This window comes from Narcine bancroftii, chromosome 1 (assembly GCF_036971445.1).
Source record: "Narcine bancroftii isolate sNarBan1 chromosome 1, sNarBan1.hap1, whole genome shotgun sequence".
Taxonomy (NCBI): Eukaryota; Metazoa; Chordata; class Chondrichthyes; order Torpediniformes; family Narcinidae; genus Narcine; species Narcine bancroftii.
Window position 1 is genome coordinate 455,389,818 of NC_091469.1, and position 18,306 is coordinate 455,408,123.

The following is an 18,306-nucleotide window of genomic DNA, read 5'->3' on the forward strand; positions in this document are numbered from 1 at the left end:
CTGCTATTACCACTGTCAATGAAATGCACAAAAATTAAAATTTGCCCTTGCCTGTCTTCTTGTTGAATTATTTTAAGATGCACATCTCATACTCCACTTTTGCTCACCCAAACTTAAGTCTTTCACTGGCCTTTCCAACAGTTGTTCCTAACACCTAAGACTGGCCTTTCCAACAGTTGTTCCTAACACCTTGGTGTCCATTCGTTTTATTAGCTGAAGCTAATTAGCCAGTGAAGGAAATTAACAAGCACCTACATTTCCTGGCTTTTTGAGCCACTTTTCCTCTTTCAAAATCCTGCTCTCTCAGCTCCTGTTGGGAAATTAATTATTATGTATACTTATGCAATTCACAGCCTTTTCTAATTTGTTAGTCATTGAAATTTTTAATGTAAAATTAGGCTTCAGACCTACTGAAAAGTTTCAGAGTACAAAAGTGGGGTGGGGGGGGGGGGAGTGGTTATAAATAGAAATTTGGTCCACATTTGTAACAAAGGGAATATTTGAAGGGTTGTGCCTTTTTTATTTTGCTGTGAATGGAATGACATTTTGAAAGACTATCCTTGATTATTATCTCATGTGTTCAGCAAATGCCTCATTGCAGGGTTTGTGTTTTCATTGGATTTGTCCACTTCAAAAGTGTCTTACAACAAAATTATTAACTCTTTGTGTGTGGTCTATGATGCTCCCAGCAATCACATCCTCTTACCCTTTTTAGCACAAACTTTAAAATTTAATACCAATAGCTATTAAATTGAAGCTGGATAAAACTGAAAGGAAAGACTTGCATCGCCACAGTGTCAGATAAATGAAGAAAATTGGGAAAATATGGAAATTTATTGCCAATTAAGGCAGGTGCATGATGTTTTCCCAGATGGTTAAAGCAGGAATATTTACCCTTTGATGCACAGCTGCATATTTGAATATTTTGCTGCTGCAGCCTTTCAAAATAAATTCTAAAAATGGTCAAAAATAAAATGTTTAGTTCTGTTATAGAATTTGATAATACATTATTTTTTCATCGCTTGCATTGGTTTTTAAATGCTGAGAAATGTGAATAAAATTACACTTCTAAGTTTGTTTAATGCATAGTAGCAAAGACTAAATCTATATACTGAAGCAAGCATATTTATGTTCCAGGTGTAGCACCCAGGCATTTTGACCTTTTGCTGCAACATAGCTATACAATATTAAGTGGTTTGGTTCCAACAGTGTACATTGATGTGAACTTCATAAGGTCAACATAGCTGCGCCAGAGGAATCTGCAGGAAATTGGAGCTATGGCCAAGATCATCTGGCTGGAATCTTGTTCTATAGCAGAGTAGACTTTGGGGAAATATGACTTGTTATTTTTGTTTTAGTTTACCCACGTGTACTTTTCTTTTTACACCCTAATCCTTTGAAGGCTTCAAGATTGCAAAGTTGTCATGAATTTTGGCACATTTGTGCTGAGATGGCAGGGAATGAAACTATCCACACTTGCATAGAACTTCTTTGCATCCAAGAAAATGAAAAGTTCAAATCCATTGATTTTAGATTTTGCTGAGTTGCATTTGGTGAAAAGCATGCGTGGCAGCATTGTGCACTTGCAGACCATTTATTACTACAGGTGTTCCCCTACCTACCATGGTCCAACTTAGGATTTTTCTAAGCTACGATGGTACATAGTGTTACTGTCGTTATTTACTTTCATGTAATACATTAAAGTTAGATTATCGCAGGTGTTGCATACTCAAGCAGCAGCAATAAAAATTTACCAAGATAGTGTTATATTTAAAATAATATTTTTATTATTAATTACTCATATAACACCTCATCAAATTTTCTAAACTTAATCCCCCCAACTATGAACAAATATTGTGAGTGTGTGTGTGTGTGTGTGTGTATACCTAAACCATTTCAGCTTGGGCATAATTCTGGAATGTCAGTTCATGGTTCAGTCTCAGAAATCCAGTGTTGACCTGAAGACTCTTAATTGATGTAAGGAAGTGGTTATGAATAAGGTGGGAGAGACCAAGTGAAATACTGTTGTAAACTCTCAAAATCCTTATTGAGTTGCTTCCTGAAAAATGTTACCTGCAGAGCCAAGGCAGAAAATCTAACCCTAACATCTAGTCCTACATAACATACCTTCAGCCACGGTGAGATTCAACAAGTCCCTTTCAAAAGTGACCTTTGGCCACATGAAGCCACTTCAGCACAGTATTCCTCAAAGAGTTGCTGCTCTTGTGCTACTTCCTTAAAATGGCCCCTGATCAAACAGTGTATTGTCACATGGACTCCGCACCAGTGTTCCTGGCACATTTTCTCTCCAGAAGTAGCAATTTGAGTACATGCTGTCTCCAGCCTGTCAGCCCACAGTCAATCTCCAAAGCTTGCAGCTTGATTTGTTACCTTAAAGTGATAGCCCCACTCAAATGAAAATGAACTGGGAACATGTAATATAAGCATTGTTGATTTTTCCAATAAACATTGATAATTCCTGTCAGGTGAATTCTTTGTAACCTCTGGTCAATCACTTTTAGTTCAGTCGGAAAGCTTACAGGGACTGATAGAGTGGTGTCGGGGAAGAGCGGGCCAGTGGGATCAGAGTGGGGACTGATACAGTGCTAACGGGGAAGAGCTGGGCAGTAGGATCAGTGTTGGAATGATAAAGGGCTGTGGGAAGAGAGGGGCAGTGGGATCAGTGTGGGGATTGAAACAGCACTGTCGGTATTATACAAGGCATACCTGTATTCTTTATGTCGACTTACAATAGATTTGTTGGAATGTAACCCCATTGTAAGTTGAGGAGCACCTGTACTTTGACTTTTTTGTATTATTAAAATCAGAACCAAACAGGTATGTCAGATATCGTTGAAAATGCAAATAAAAACTAGGCTGATAGAAGCTTTAAAGGGGATGCTGAGGAAATAAGCATTAAGAGGGAGTTAAGTGGAAGGAGGGGATGCAGTGGTGATGGGGAAACATGGTAAATGCCAGCAGGGAAAGGGAAACCAGGAGTCTACGTATTAAACGTTGAACTGATTCGTAGACAGTAGGCCATTCAGAGACCACAGTGATTATGGAAAATGAAAAAAAATTCTGAAAAATTCTAAATTTGAATGCAGATTTTGGTATCACAGGAGTGGGAGCAGCTACCCATTGGTAAATCTGCACATGACACTTATGAGCCTTTTAAAAGTGAAATGGTAAGAAGTCAATGCTAACGTGCCACCATAAGGATGAAAAGCAGAAAGTGCAAGTCCAGGGAACCCAAATATCAAGAGACATTAGGGTTTGATTTGGTTTAATGAGGATTGGGTACTGAAAATGGGGGAGTCTTGGGGGATGAGTATAGAGGGATACTTAAAGAAATTAGGGAGATGAAAAGGAACCATGCTGACAGATAAGATTAAGGAAAATTGTGAGGGTCTGATGGCAAGCAGGGCTCCCAAGGGGACTTGGGCATTTCAGCTTCTTAATTGCATTAGAGGTTTGGAACCAGGGGACGAGGAGAGTCACTGATGCCTCAACCTTGGGTTTACTGCAGGAATGGACAGGAGGCTGTGCGGCTACCAAGGATATGGAAGCAGAGGAGGTGGTGAGATCCTTGGACAATCTCTGAAGGGGTTATCTTTTGCTTATGCTTGTCTTGATGGCGATGCTGCACTTGTGGCATCTCTGTGCCTTTACATGGCAAACAAATTTTGTGTAGACAACAGTAAAGGAATCTTGGAATTCTTTATATTCAGAGAGCAAGAAAACTTTAAAGCTGGGGATTCTGAGAGCAAGTTGGTGATATTGTGGGATGTTATTGTCCTGGTGAAGCACAATTGCTAGATATCTTCTTGGGCATAAAGCAAGATAAATCCCAGGGCTAATGAGATGTATCCTAAGATCCTATGGTAAGGAATGGTGTGGTTGGCTGATTTTTAAATCTTCCATTGGACACTGGTAAGGTGTCAGAGATGAGTTACTTTATTCAATAAAGGTAACTGGGATAAGCTAAGTAAGTTGCAGGTCAATGAATTTCATGTTAGCAGTAGGGAAGATGCTGGAAAAACTGCTGAGGACTGGATCAATTTCTAGTTTTTAACAAAAAAGCAGGGATAATGGGCATGATTTTGTTGATGGAAGATCCTAAGTTACTAATTTGATTGAGTTTTTAGGAATGAATTCATGTGTATAGATGAGAAAGATGTGGTGACTCTAATAAGGCATTTGACAATTCCCACATGGAAGCTTGGTCCCATGATTAGAACTCATGGGATCCATGAATAATTGGTAGTTGGAAGAGTTACCCCTCCGATTCCTATTAAATCTCTTCCCCTCACCTTAATCCGATTTTCTTGGCTACTGATTGCACGACTCTTAGCAAAGATTGCTTTCATTCAATCTCAAGATTTTGTCTATCTCTCTGACGTCGCCCTTCATTTTCCTATGCTCCAAGAAATAAAGGTGTCCCCTGGTCAACCTCTTCCTGTAGCTCAGGCCCCTGAGTTCTTTCTTTCTTTGGCTTGGCTTCGCGGACGAAGGTTTATGGAGGGGTAATGTCCACGTCAGCTGCAGGCTCGTTTGTGGCTGACAAGTCCGATGCGGGACATCCTTGTAAATCTTGTCTTTACCATCTCTAGCTTTACAACATCTTTCCTATAGCTCAGTGACCAAAATGGAACACAATATTCCAGATGGAGCCTCACCATCATCTTGTACAACTGCAACATGGTTCCCAATTTCAGTATTCAATACTTTGACTGATGAAGGCCCAAGTGCCAAAAAGTCTTTTGTTTTTAACCACCTTTTATCTACCTGTGACTGCTTTCAATGTACTATATAGCTGCATGCCTATATCCCTCTGCTCTACAGCACTGCCCAGATCCCTGCCATTGTATAGACCTACTGTATAGGTCTTGCTCGTGTTAGCCTTCCCTGAATTCAACACCACACATATCTCTCTTAAATTTCATCAACCATTCTTCTGCCTAGCTGATCAAGATCCTGCTGTGATTTTTTGACAACACTGCAATACCACTTTTGAGTCATGTGCAAACTTTCTATCATGCCGTATATATTTTCTAAATAATTGATATGGATGACAAAACAGCATCCATATCAATTCAGCAGTACTGAATCTTGGGGCACACCACTAGTCTCGGGCTCCAGTTCAAAAAAATAGCCTTTTACCTTCAACCTCTGCTTTCTTCCATGAAGCCAATTATTTGAGCTGAGGAGCAACTTTGGTTGTGAAACATTGAAATTCTCATTGGACTGAAAATACTCTGAGTATTCAAAAGTAACTGTTAGATGTAGGAATTTCCTTTAGGATTTTTGATGTGCCATGTTATTGTGATGGAAAGGAGGGAGGAGTAGGTGGGCGTAGGGAGTGTTATGCTGTATTCCCTTTCCAAGCATAGGCATAGTTCTAATTTTTGTTGGCTCTTTCTGAATGTTGAGATAACGCGTGAAACTAGTACATTAATTAAACATGCAAAAGTTACTTTAGTTATCAGTACTTATGAATTCAACACCAAAAAAAATGAATCTTGCGCTTTGTTAGCCTGTTTACTTAGCTGATGTGCAAAGTTCCTTTTATTATTTGTTAATAACCGACATTCTTTTGTTCATTAATCTCATTTAATTTGTCATTCTATATATGTATTGTTTGCACTAATGATGCTGTCGCAAAACACCGAATTTCATTACTTGTCCATGAGAAAAAATTCTGATTCTAAAGTGTTTAAATTCAACTGCCACTAAATTGTAATGTTTCTAATCTCTTGCTGAATTCCTCATGCACAAAATTCCCCCATCCCCTCTAATTTTAGTCAAGTTAGATATTGTTTTAAAGAGAGGTCTTGAATGTTATGATACAAATTGTACATAATTACTTTTGAAGAATCAATTGTATGGTGCTTTGAAAAGTCAAATCTATGATGTCCATTCATTCATCTTGGTTATATTTTTCAAAGAATTGATGTGAACTTTTATTATAATTTGACAAAATTTATCATTGCTACATATCATAATGTTGGTTAATTTCAGACTGTCATTTTATAACAACAAAAAACTTTTGCCAGGGTTTGAATTTTATTTAACCATAATCAACAAAATGGTGATTACTTTTTGCATTTATTTTTATTCTCTATTTATCAGTATTATTTTTCTGGATTGCACAATTTCAAATTTGAGGTCAATGACAGTTGACTTCCAATATAATCAAGTAAAATTTATAAAAGAAATATAAAAAGTAAGTAATATCTTTGCAATTTTAGATGATTTGTGTTCATTTTGCGGTCTGGTCAGCAATTGTTATTGTTTACTTGTGACTGTAGCATCCCATGTCAGGTGAGGAAACGACAGCCTAGCTTTCACTGGTACCAATTCTCAAAAGTGGACCCGCAACAACAGAGGAAGATGATTCATTACCGATCCTTTGTTTTTGAGGGTGACTCGGATGTTGTCAAGAAACATCTTGCTCATCAGGCTGCTCTTGTTGCTGCCGTGGAGCTCGTGAAGCAGTTTGAACTCCTGTCTTATAAGTGCAAGGTGTCTATGTCTGTAGTGATGACCTGAGATGTAGCAGTGGCTCTTTCCTCCTTTGGCTATTTGCTATTTTTAAAAAGGTTTGTTTGAGGATTGATTTAGAAATAGATTTAGTTTTTTTTTAAACATACATTTTTTTTCATTGAATAGTGGGTGTGAGATTGTGTTTTTAAAAAAATAAATCAAGATTTATTGATTGATTCAAATATTGCATCCTGCTGAGACTAATGCTGTGGTATTGGAGTGTGGTGAATGAAATCTGTTATGGCAGCTGGCCAGTTTTGGAAGATATGAGTGATATTTTTTGTGTGTTGCAACTGTGCATTGATAATCTTCATCTAAACCAAGAGAATACAAATGTGATGAGAGAAAAGACTCCAATGCTAATTTTGTACGAGTGAAAACACAATGAAAGCATGTCAGAGCATCGGCTGTGACATTGTGACTAACCACATGATGGCAGTGCTGTGGAGCTTGCCATTTTATTATCTTTAACAAAAGAAAAGGGATTATTTATAAATGAAACAAAAGGTGTATATTTTGTCCATAGCTTAAAGATTCTTTTACTAGTTTCCTACATTGTCATTAAAGTTGTGTTCAAGAATAGCCTTAATAAGTGTAATTTTCAGGCTATAACTTAATTTTTGAATATTAACTTTTAATTTCAATTCCTGTTTAGTAATGTGTGGCATTGGGGTGGTGTTACAGGAACAGAGTTGAATTAAAATTAAAAAGCGTACATTTTTGAGGCTTTGGCCAAATCTTTCAAATTCTGATTATAAAGTAGCAAAAATCAAACCAGAATTTCAAGTGTGAGTTTGCTGATTGTAGAATATAAAATTCTCCAAAAAGTCAAATGTGTTGAGAAAAAATCCATTTTTAACTTTTTTAATCCATTTGTGTGAGCAATCATTACTGTTGTAGATAGGCAGGAACTGGCTTTTCATAGCATTGTTACTAGAACCAAACTCTTAACAAGAATTCATCATTTAACCTCACTGTATAGATGCAGGAAACCGTTTAAATGGCAGAATAAAGAAGGTAGTCATTTGTGAGTGGAGAATGTCCTTTAATATTTGCATTAATCAGTTACAATTGATTTATTTTCTCCACTGCCTCTGTAGAAATTTGGTTCCTGTAGCTGCAGGATGGAGTGCAAAGTTGAACAGTACAAATCTGTATATGAAATTTTAGAGTGAATCATTAATGAGTTGTGAGAAAAATAACAAAATCTTAAACAATTTAAAATTGCAGATCAGATGGTAAGTGGAAGAACCCAAGTCTGTGATTTTTGGAACACAATTAAAGGCATGGTTTAAAAAAACATAGCTTTAATTTTTATTATGGTAGCAGCACTTATTTTGGAAATGTTGAAACTCCCTGTTTTGTATCTTCACAATGTTAAATTGCTTCACTTTCCTCTCCTCCCCCCCCCCCCCCCCCCCCCCCCCACAAACCTGTCCATCCACACTTGTCTCCTTTTACCCTGGCTTTTTTTGTATTCCTTTGTGATCTGGCTTATTTTATCTAATAAGTGTTAAACCAACTTCCTATATGCGTGCAATCTGTGAAACAATTTTAAAAATAATTTAAAGAGAATTTATTTAAAATTGATTGTTAACTCTTGATGACTAATCTTTGATGCAAGTATAAAAGAAAAATGATTTGAGATTTGAAAAAAAGAAACTGCATTATTCTATCCAGTATGCCTGTTCTCCACATGAAAATGAATAAATCAGCACACAAAAACATTTTATTGTAAATGTGAGAACTATGCATATATGAATTGTAACTCTAAACAGCCTTGTTTGCTCTTTTAAGTTTCTAAACATAGCTCTAGACCTATTTATTAACATTTTGCTAAAGATATAGCACAATTATATAGAGTGGCATGCAGTCGCAAAGGCATTAAAATTAAGCGCATGGTTAAGAAGGAGATAGTAATTGTATTATGCAACATTTAGAAAAAATGTCATTAGATTATAATAAACTAGCTAGAAGTCAGGTCCTAAATTTGGTTCCTTGGCTTAACCCCAAGTAATTGCAGTAGTAATGGGTCTGGAGGTGTGACTGTTTTGGCCAATGTCGTGAAAAGAGAACACCCATCTTTGTCTGTCACCCTTCCCATCCCTGACAACTTGCTTTTCCCTTTCAATGCCCCTAATGCTCACGCTTACACTTGTTTTCGCATGCTCTCCTTCATACTTCATAACTCTGCAATGCATTTACAGCTTTTTTGTGGGGAAGAAAAAGGATTTGTCTGTTTGCTCCCTCACGTCGACTTAAAATGTAAGCAGGAATTGTACTTCCGAGTTCCTATCCACCAAAGGGAATATTTATCTGAAGCATGTGCACAGTGGCTCAATTGAATTATCTAGCTGTATAACTCCTCTGAGTGCAAATCCTCCTGAACCTCTCTTTTATGTTGGTTGTACAGCAGCTCAATGCAGCACTGATTTCTACTCCCATATATGTCTCTGCTACACAGAGGTTAAACGTTGCTATTCGTAATTAATTGAGGTAATCTCTTAAAATATAAAAAAAACCCTGTATATCTTTTTGTTCTCTCAGCATCCCTGTGAGGGGATTGCTTCTGTCACTATATTTTTTAGCTCTTAAAATTACAAGGGAAAAATCACATTCAAATATTATTTCCATTGCCAGTTTGAATAATGACTAGAAATTGGCACACAACCATTGTATACCATGTGATTTTATGAGTTTCTTTTAATTTAGTGAAGGCGAGTTCTTAATTAAAAACTGATGGTGATGGGGGGAAGGGTTTTCCAAGGCATACCCAGAGCTAATTTGTATGTTAGTGTAGTTTGGACTTAATTTACATCAGGGAGAAGTAACTTATTGACTTTTAACTGTTCTCCTGATTCATTATTGTGGCTTTGTGCCGAATTGTGAAATATAACTTTCATACCGTAGGCACTAAATTTCTTTCTTGCATTCATCTTTGTCAAATTATCTTCCATGTGGAATGTAGATTGTATTCGATGTTCTTTATACAGTTCTATAGTACTTTCTTGTTAAAAATACTGTTTGAGGGCTTAATGAAATTTCTAAACACAGTTATTTTTAAAATAAAACTAGCTCCCTTGTAGTCTTTTATCTCCTTCTGCCCTCATTTTTCTAACTGCTATATTATAATGGCTCATGACATGAAGCAGCAAATATACAATTACATGGGTTTGAGGCAAATAAAGGAGCTTTGTACTGTAAATATGTATGGAATTAATTATTTGCATCTTTTTATTTAACATAGTGATGCATTAGCATAATAGTACATTTGTATGTCCTATGCATAGGAGATGAAAACACTACTGGTAGCACCCCTGATAATTTTGGTCTTTGCCTTGCTAACCTTACTGCTGAATTCTTTCCAAGGCTGAGCATAGATTATATTTCAAGCAAATGAAACAAGCTTGTCGAGGAGCATTCATTTCACACACTTTTACGATTCTGCTACTAATTAAGTTTAAAACAAAACAAGACTCCCTCTGTGCAAACAAAATACCATTCCAATTAAAGTTGTTTTTGATCTTCATGGTCAATGATGGTTTGTAACTACTAGCCAAGAACTAAAAGATAAGTATCAATTTTTGGGGGTAAAGAAGAATATGGAGAACTTTTCATTATACATATGAATTTATTTAACACATAATATTACAGTTAACAGGGTAGTTTTATTAATGATACTTTTTCTTTTAATATGTGTTATTTTTGGAGCACTCTTTGTAAGCCAATTAATGTTGGATATCTTTTTGGTTGGTAATGATAATGACTTCATTGAGAGGTTTAGCCCTAAAGAATTGCCAAACCAAACAGGTCAACCCATAAAACAGCACATTTTCAACTCTACTGCTCCGAGTTACTGCAGTGTAGTTGATTTGCATTTTTTAAAAGTGGACTGAAAATATTGTTATCATTTTCATTTTATTTAAAGAAAATTACACCACTTTGTTTATGATTTGGATTCAGTGAACAAGTTGACAGTAGCGGCATAAATTTTTGAATGGAGGAATACAGGCAAATGAGCATTTAACCAGGAAATCTTGAATTTGTTCTCATTATTTCTAGTGAAGATGTTAGTGACATGGGTTTCTCTCTCAATTCTTGTGAAAACTAAGATATCATGTATTTTTTGATTGGTGCATTTCCAGGAGTAGTTTAAATGAATGTTTGAAATAGTTTGTGTTTGATTTCTGGCCTGTAATCTCAGTCAGAGCAGTTGCAAAGGCTTGGGGGAGCTGGGAATAGAGTTTAAGGAAAAAATGTTTTAAAAAATAAAAATAAAAAATCCACCTTCTACTCCTGATATGTATCTTGTGATCTTCCTGCATTTACAGACACTGGCAAGACCAGCACTGGGCTTCTCTGTGAACAGTACTTTATTTTCAAGGTTAACACTAGAGAATATTCTGTGCTTCAGGCCTATATAGGCCATCCGCAGGTTACAAGTAGGTTCTGTTCTTGTAGGGTCCATAATTCTATTTTGTCTGTAAGCAGAAAATACATGAAAATCACTGTTAGCTATTATTTCATAGTATAGCAATGAATGACACCAATACCCCTTAAGACCTCAAGAAAAAACAATTTCTTTTATTAAAAAAAAGAGAAGCTATTCTTCGTTTGTAAGAACAAACATCTGTACATGTCAGACTTTTGAATTTCATATAATGGGGGCTTGTTAGTGTGTATAGATGCCCATGAGCCAGGCATTCATAGCAGATGGACTGTACTTGACTATAAACAACCACTCAAATATGGAGAGTAAGGGAATATAATGTGTAACTATGGTGTGAATTTGTTGAACTTGCTGTGTGATGCTTAGTTCCTAAAAACTGGTTATAAAAATGTAATTGGCTTGCTCTGTTCTGAAGTAAATACTACAAATCTAAGTAAATCATGCCAATGCATTGTTGAGGCCATTATATAAAATAGAAATGAATTGTTTTGAGCAGGTGTCCCCCTTTTTTTCCCACTTGCCCCAACCATCAAAGTACTTACGATGGAGTTTTGTTCTGGCAAACCCTATCATAAGTTGAAAAAATTGAAACAACAAAAAACAGGTATATCTTGTATAACACCTGACAGCACTGTATCAGTCCTCACACTAATCTCACTGCCCTTTATCATTCCCACACTAATCCCATTGCCGAGCTCTCCCACAACAGCGCTGTATCTGTCCCCATCCTGATCCCACTGCCCCACTCTCTCCTGGCATCCCTGCATCAATACCTGCAAGCTTTTCGACTGAACTAAGAGCTGATTGTCCAAGGAAGCCAAAGAATTCATATTAGAGGAATTATCAAAGTTTATTGGAAAAATCAGTGATGCTTACAATGACCTTGCTTTAACGTATTACATGAAAGTAAATAATAGTCTTGCTGTTGTTCCATCGTAACTTTGAAAAATCAAAAGTTGGACCATCGTAAGTAGGGGAGCACCTGTAGTCTTTCTTTCTTTCTTTGGCTTGGCTTCGCGGACGAAGATTTATGGAGGGGGTAAAAGTCCACGTCAGCTGCAGGCTCGATTGTGGCTGACGAGTCCGATGTGGGACAGGCAGTAGTCTACTTTCCTCATATACAGAGTTTAATATATTTCCATGTCCGGAACTAGGAGATTTTTTTATTTGCTCATAAATGTCAGATTTATTCCAATTAGAATTTTAAAGTACATATTTTCATGCACTGATTTTTCTAAGTAGTAAATTGTATAATTCTCCAAAAAGTGAAATCCATGACTCTTGCATTCGTTCAAATCAAACATCAGAGATTTGTAAGCTAATTTATTTGGGTTGGTTGCTTTTGTTCTTCTGTCCAGTGATGATGAGAAAAGTTTGAATTGGCAGTACAAGGGCTGATACAACACCGACCCGGTGCGTGCTGTTAAATGCCTGACTCCCTTCAGCTTCTTTCCCTATTACAGGCACAAACAAAAATGCAGCATTTTGTGAGTTGCTTCACGCTTAACACTTTTCCTGGTTTAAAATCTAGGAATAGCAAAATAATTTACTTTTCTCAGCAATAAACGAGAGAAATTGAATTTGTGCAGCTGAATGATTTGTAGAAAAGGGACAATGCATTTGTACATGGTTTCTGAATAAAAGTGTTTGTTAACATTACATTTTCTCTGATGTGTAATAGGTTTTAACAAGCATTTTGTGAAATAAATACAAAATGTATTAGTTATGCAGCTAAAATTTTATAAATTGTAATATTACAGTATGCATTTCAGTGACTGAAAAGTTTTTTAAAAAAAAAAGCAGTTGTTTGAAGAAATTGTAAATGGTTTGAATATACAATAAATGAATGACTTTGTATGTTAAAAAAAATTCACATGAAACAAACTATGCAAAATTACATTTAAGCTTATTTGGACTATGCAGGCAATTGATATCTTTTCTAGAATCTGAGATTTTTTTTATTGGCATACTTAGATAACAGACAAAATTGAGTTCTGGATGGATGATTTCCTTGTATTTTATGTGCATCTGTTTTCACTTTCATAGTGCAAACAGGGAAGAATTTTCAGAAACATTATCTCCAAGAGTATTTAAATTGGAAGTTATGGCAAATATATCTGCTTTGAATAGGCACTATCAATAAAGGATTTCAGAAAATTTTCATATGTGAATTTTGAACACACAAAAGGATTGAGTAATTTTAATTATTTTCCAAAGAATTACCTAAATGTAATTTTTCACCTTGAATATTGATATGGCTCATAATCTTTGATTGGTTCAAAATATTCTTAATATTCTGTTTCAAGGCTGATTTGAATTTAAAATGTAATTTGCTTACTTTGATTGTTTGGATATTGCTCATTTTCTAAATAAGTTTCAAGTTTTTTGTAACTACTAATCAGCTTTTTTTTGCTATAGAGCTTGTTTGTCGTTCTTTGAATTGAAAAAAAATTTACAAAGCTTGCTGGAAGTTTTCAGATTGTAGATATCCTACTGCTATTTGTGTTGCTTAGTTTTATCCAAGATTTGTTTCCTGAAGCAAAAAAAATTTGCAATATTGGCATTAATTACTTTGGTTTTTTTTTGAGAGCATTTATTTTCAGAATGCATCTGACATGGGAGATGCATTCTAAAGGTAACATGAAGTAGAAATACAGCTTTGTGCAGTGAGAGAACGCCAAGGAAAAATTGTTAATTGCTGTGTGATGTTGTATTGCAGAGTTGGAGATTTCCAAACTTATTTTTCCTTTACCTTATTTTTGAGAATTTAGGAATATTTTTCTTGGGGAAAAAATTGAACTTTAATTTATTCTGAAATAAAATGCAAATACAGTTTGGTTATAAAATATTTTAAGGGATAAAAGTATTTCCATTTTATTTCTAGTTGAAGGTTATTGACCTCTAAAATTAAATTAGTTTGGTAGTGATAAATAAAGATGTGCATTTTTGATATGTTGAAACATTGTGATTGTATTTTGAGGCAGCGAGATAAATGTGCTGTAGTTTTGAATAATTTGTGACTACTTTCTAATGAGTTTTACTACTTGAATATTTTGTACAGCAGTTTTCATTTTTGGAATCTAAAATTGGAGGCTTGATTTGCTTTGTTGTGCAGATACTGTCTAGAGATATTCTAATTACTGCTTTGTTTTCAAAGATCTGGCAAAAGTCTTACAAGTATTGACATATTTCTTTGATCAAGAAGGATGAACATTACTGGTAGTAAAAACTTTTCTTAAAATTCAGTGTTGGAAAGCTTGAATTAGAGTTTGTCTCAAAGGAAGCCTGAGCCTCTTGTTCTGTAATATCATGTAATTAACTTGCTGTATTTCTCTTACAATTCCTTTGCTTCTCTTTATGCTTTCTTTAAAACCTTTTGGATACTAACTTTTTTGTTTTGCAGTTGTTCAGATAAGTGAAAAAGAAAAGGAAGTAAAACAGTGACTGTTTAGTCATGTGCAGCTGAGTGCACAACGTAGCTTTTGCTCAAATTACATTGCCTGAGGAGTTTAACTGGCTTTGCTGTCTTCGTTGATCACGACACTATACTAAGACTCTTGACAAAGTCTACTTTGTTTTTTTTTTTTGCAGGATGCTTCATCAGCGGACATCAGGAAAGCTTATCGAAAAATGTCTTTGATCTTGCACCCTGACAAGAACAAAGATGAAAACGCAGAAATTCAATTTAGACAGGTATGGGTAACCTTCTAATTCATTTTATTGTAACATTTTGTATTTTTGATGAAACAATTTTTATATTAATGATTTTGTATTCACAGTTAGTGGCTATCTATGAAGTTCTGAAAGATGAAGAGAAAAGACAAAGGTATGATATTAAATCCAGTAAACATGTCATTTTTAGTTATCCATAACTCTGAATTGAAAGAATAAAAAACACAAAATTGTTTTTAATTTTTTTATATTGTTTTTCTTCACTGATTAAAGACGTTCTTGAAATTAGTTTGTCAATAAAACTGCATGCTTTGACTTGTGGTGAATAATGAAGCTGATCTTTGTTTTTAGCCAGCTTTTAATGTATGCACAATACTGTGACCTACTACATTGATGTATTTTATAACTAAATCCTTATTAATGAAACAGATTTTCATGTCTGAAAGACTTTGAGTTAAACTCTTTGTTCCACTGACTCTTGAGCTATAAATCTGACTTGTACTGACATTTACTGGCAAATACAGCATTTATAAACTGTTATATTGAATTAAAGTGGTGAGGTTTTTCTCCAGTAGTAATTATAGTTTTAAATCAATTCAGTTTTAAATACTTATTTACTCCTATTTGCCTGGATGAAAGTGGCAGTAGCTGGAGGCTGGACAAACATGAGAACGTAATCGCTAATCCCTGCTTAAGATCTCTGGAGTTCACGTGACTCCTCGTAAGCAATAAGCCTCATTAATTTTTTTAATCCACAAAAGCATCAAATTGATCCTTCCTACAACTTAGTAACTTGCTTGAGAGCTAAGGCATTCTGTGGAAAATGGTTGAAATTGTTTATTTAATTGGGAATGGGTTGGTAGAAGACTTTTTCTGGCAGATATTAATTGTAGGCCATTTTTATGTTTATCTCAATGAATGAGGTCCTCTGTGGACCTGCCCTGGTGTACAATGTTATCCTCTAATAAAGACATGCAGATCCTGGAAAACATGAACAGCTTCTTGCATTTTAGAAGTGAGCTTCTGATGAGAAGATCATGACCTCAAACCTGACAACGTCTATGCTATAGTGGCAGACATGATTTCAGCCTTCCTGTACATTCTGAGATGTGGTCTACCATAGAGGGCACATCACAAATGCCCCTCCACAAAATCATCCTCATCCATTGGCAGGGGAGTGATCCAGTGTTGGTATTCTCATCTGGGCAAGTATTGAGACTTTAATTATCCTCAGTTGGATTTTAGATGACATGCAAAATTAGCTTTTGAAAGGAGGCATTATGATGAAAAATTACAAGGTAAGAGAGGAAAAATTGCAGAGCATTGCCCAAGTCATCAGAGGTAGCTCCTGTGAGTCCTTAACTCAAAGCCATTCAAGATTAATTTTATTGGGAATGAAATTGTAGGCCATTTGTGAGGAGCATACAGAACCTCAGTTTCAACAGTATTACTTCTCACACTATCAGTCACCCATCCCATCAAGCACTACTTTCTCAATCTGTAGTGGTTGTCTGTAGATTCTACAGTTTTCCTCATCAGACACCTCTAAACGTACATAACAAAAGTTCTATTGATCCTGGGCTCTGCCTAAGAAGACAATGACATATAATTGGGTTTCAGTGTATAGTAGCAGGTTACAATATCTTTTTACGTCAGATCATATGAGCGTGTTTTAAATGTTTTTATTGCTGAATTAATTGCCTGAATCTAATCCTGTAATTTGTTATCAGTAAATAAATCCTGGAAGCTGGAAAGAGAGCACATTTGCTGCCTTTTACCATGCAGGGGGTGGCACTTGGCCCAGTAGATACATATTAGCTTCTTGAAGAACAATCCTCTTAAGTCCCTTTCACACTTGCATCCCACTAACCTGGCCGTTCGGTATCCTGGGATAGGAATGGCGGTTTGGGTTTTCACACTTGACCACTCCTAACTGGGTCACTGAATGCTTTCACACTTGCAAGGAGCCATCCCTGCGGTTAGGACTTTTCTCCCTTCTACTGGTGGTGTCATAACGCATCGAGTGACGGTGGATCTGCCCTAAATCCTGATCAATTAACAAAATTAATCATGCATAATTATAACATAATTGCGTTTTATGTACAGCACAGTATGAGCCGACCTATATAAATCTTTATAAGGGATTGTGGGAAAGTGCGAGCAATAAATAGCAATAGCGGACAATTTTTAAACAGGGTGGAAAGTTGGTACAATTTATAAATACCATGGGGAAAGCTATGGAGGACCTACCCTCCCAGTGTTCCATGCGGCAGAGAAAGGGCTATATGCCTGGCTGCCATGCATGGAACCCTCATAGAGAGGTTTTTCTGCCACATGGCATTCTGGGAAGTCATTGCCTTTTTTTTTTTTGCCGCCCGCCCCCCCAAACAGTTTTTATAAATTCTGCACTATAGCATTACCAATTTTCCTACGCTGCTTAAAAATTGTCCACCATTATTATCTCTCTCTCTCTGTCTCTCTCTCTCTCTCTCTGTCTCTCTCTCTCTCTGTCTCTCTCTCTCTCTGTCTCTCTCTCTCTCTCTGCTCTCTCTCTCTCTCTCTCTCTCTCTCTGTCTCTCTCTCTCCTGTCTCTCTCTCTCTGTCTCTCTCTCTCTCTCTGTCTCTCTCTCTCTCTGTCTCTCTCTCTCTCTGTCTCTCTCTCTCTCTCTGTCTCTCTCTCTCTCTGTCTCTCTCTCTCTCTGTCTCTCTCTCTCTCTGTCTCTCTCTCTCTCTGTCTCTCTCTCTCTGTCTCTCTCTCTCTCTCTCTCTCTCTCTGTCTCTCTCTCTCTGTCTCTCTCTCTCTGTCTCTCTCTCTCTGTCTCTCTCTCTCTGTCTCTCTCTCTCTGTCTCTCTCTCTCTGTCTCTCTCTCTCTGTCTCTCTCTCTCTCTCTCTGTCTCTCTCTCTCTGTCTCTCTCTCTCTGTCTCTCTCTCTCTGTCTCTCTCTCTCTGTCTCTCTCTCTCTGTCTCTCTCTCTCTGTCTCTCTTCTCTCTCTCTGTCTCTCTCTCTCTGTCTCTCTCTCTCTGTCTCCTCTCTCTCTGTCTCTCTCTCTCTGTCTCTCTCTCTCTGTCTCTCTCTCTCTGTCTCTCTCTCTCTGTCTCTCTCTCTCTGTCTCTCTCTCTCTGTCTCTCTCTCTCTGTCTCTCTCTCTCTGTCTCTCTCTCTCTCTGTCTCTCTCTCTCTCTCTGTCTCTCTCTCTCTCTCTGTCTCTCTCTCTCTCTCTGTCTCTCTCTCTCTCTCTCTGTCTCTCTCTTCTCTCTCTGTCTCTCTCTCTCTCTCTGTCTCTCTCTCTCTCTCTGTCTCTCTCTCTCTCTCTGTCTCTCTCTCTCTCTCTGTCTCTCTCTCTCTCTCTGTCTCTCTCTCTCTCTGTCTCTCTCTCTCTCTCTGTCTCTCTCTCTCTCTCTGTCTCTCTTCTCTCTCTCTGTCTCTCTCTCTCTCTTCTGTCTCTCTCTCTCTCTCTGTCTCTCTCTCTCTCTCTGTCCTCTCTCTCTCTCTCTGTCTCTCTCTCTCTCTCTGTCTCTCTCTCTTCTGTCTCTCTCTCTCTCTCTGTCTCTCTCTCTCTCTCTGTCTCTCTCTCTCTCTCTGTCTCTCTCTCTCTCTCTGTCTCTCTCTCTCTCTCTGTCTCTCTCTCTCTCTCTGT

General features: G+C 36.8%; 1 protein-coding gene across 3 annotated transcripts in view; it reads left to right on the plus strand.

Moving 5' to 3' along the window:
• Window positions 1–18,306, plus strand: part of dnajc1 (DnaJ (Hsp40) homolog, subfamily C, member 1) — a 202,755-nt gene that overhangs the window by 34,034 nt on the left and 150,415 nt on the right. For all 3 annotated transcript variants that reach the window (XM_069914637.1, XM_069914638.1, XM_069914636.1), the window contains exons 2-3: window positions 14,588–14,689; window positions 14,776–14,822. In XM_069914637.1, coding sequence (XP_069770738.1) covers window positions 14,588–14,689; window positions 14,776–14,822 — 149 coding nt within the window. The remainder of the gene's footprint in view (window positions 1–14,587; window positions 14,690–14,775; window positions 14,823–18,306) is intronic.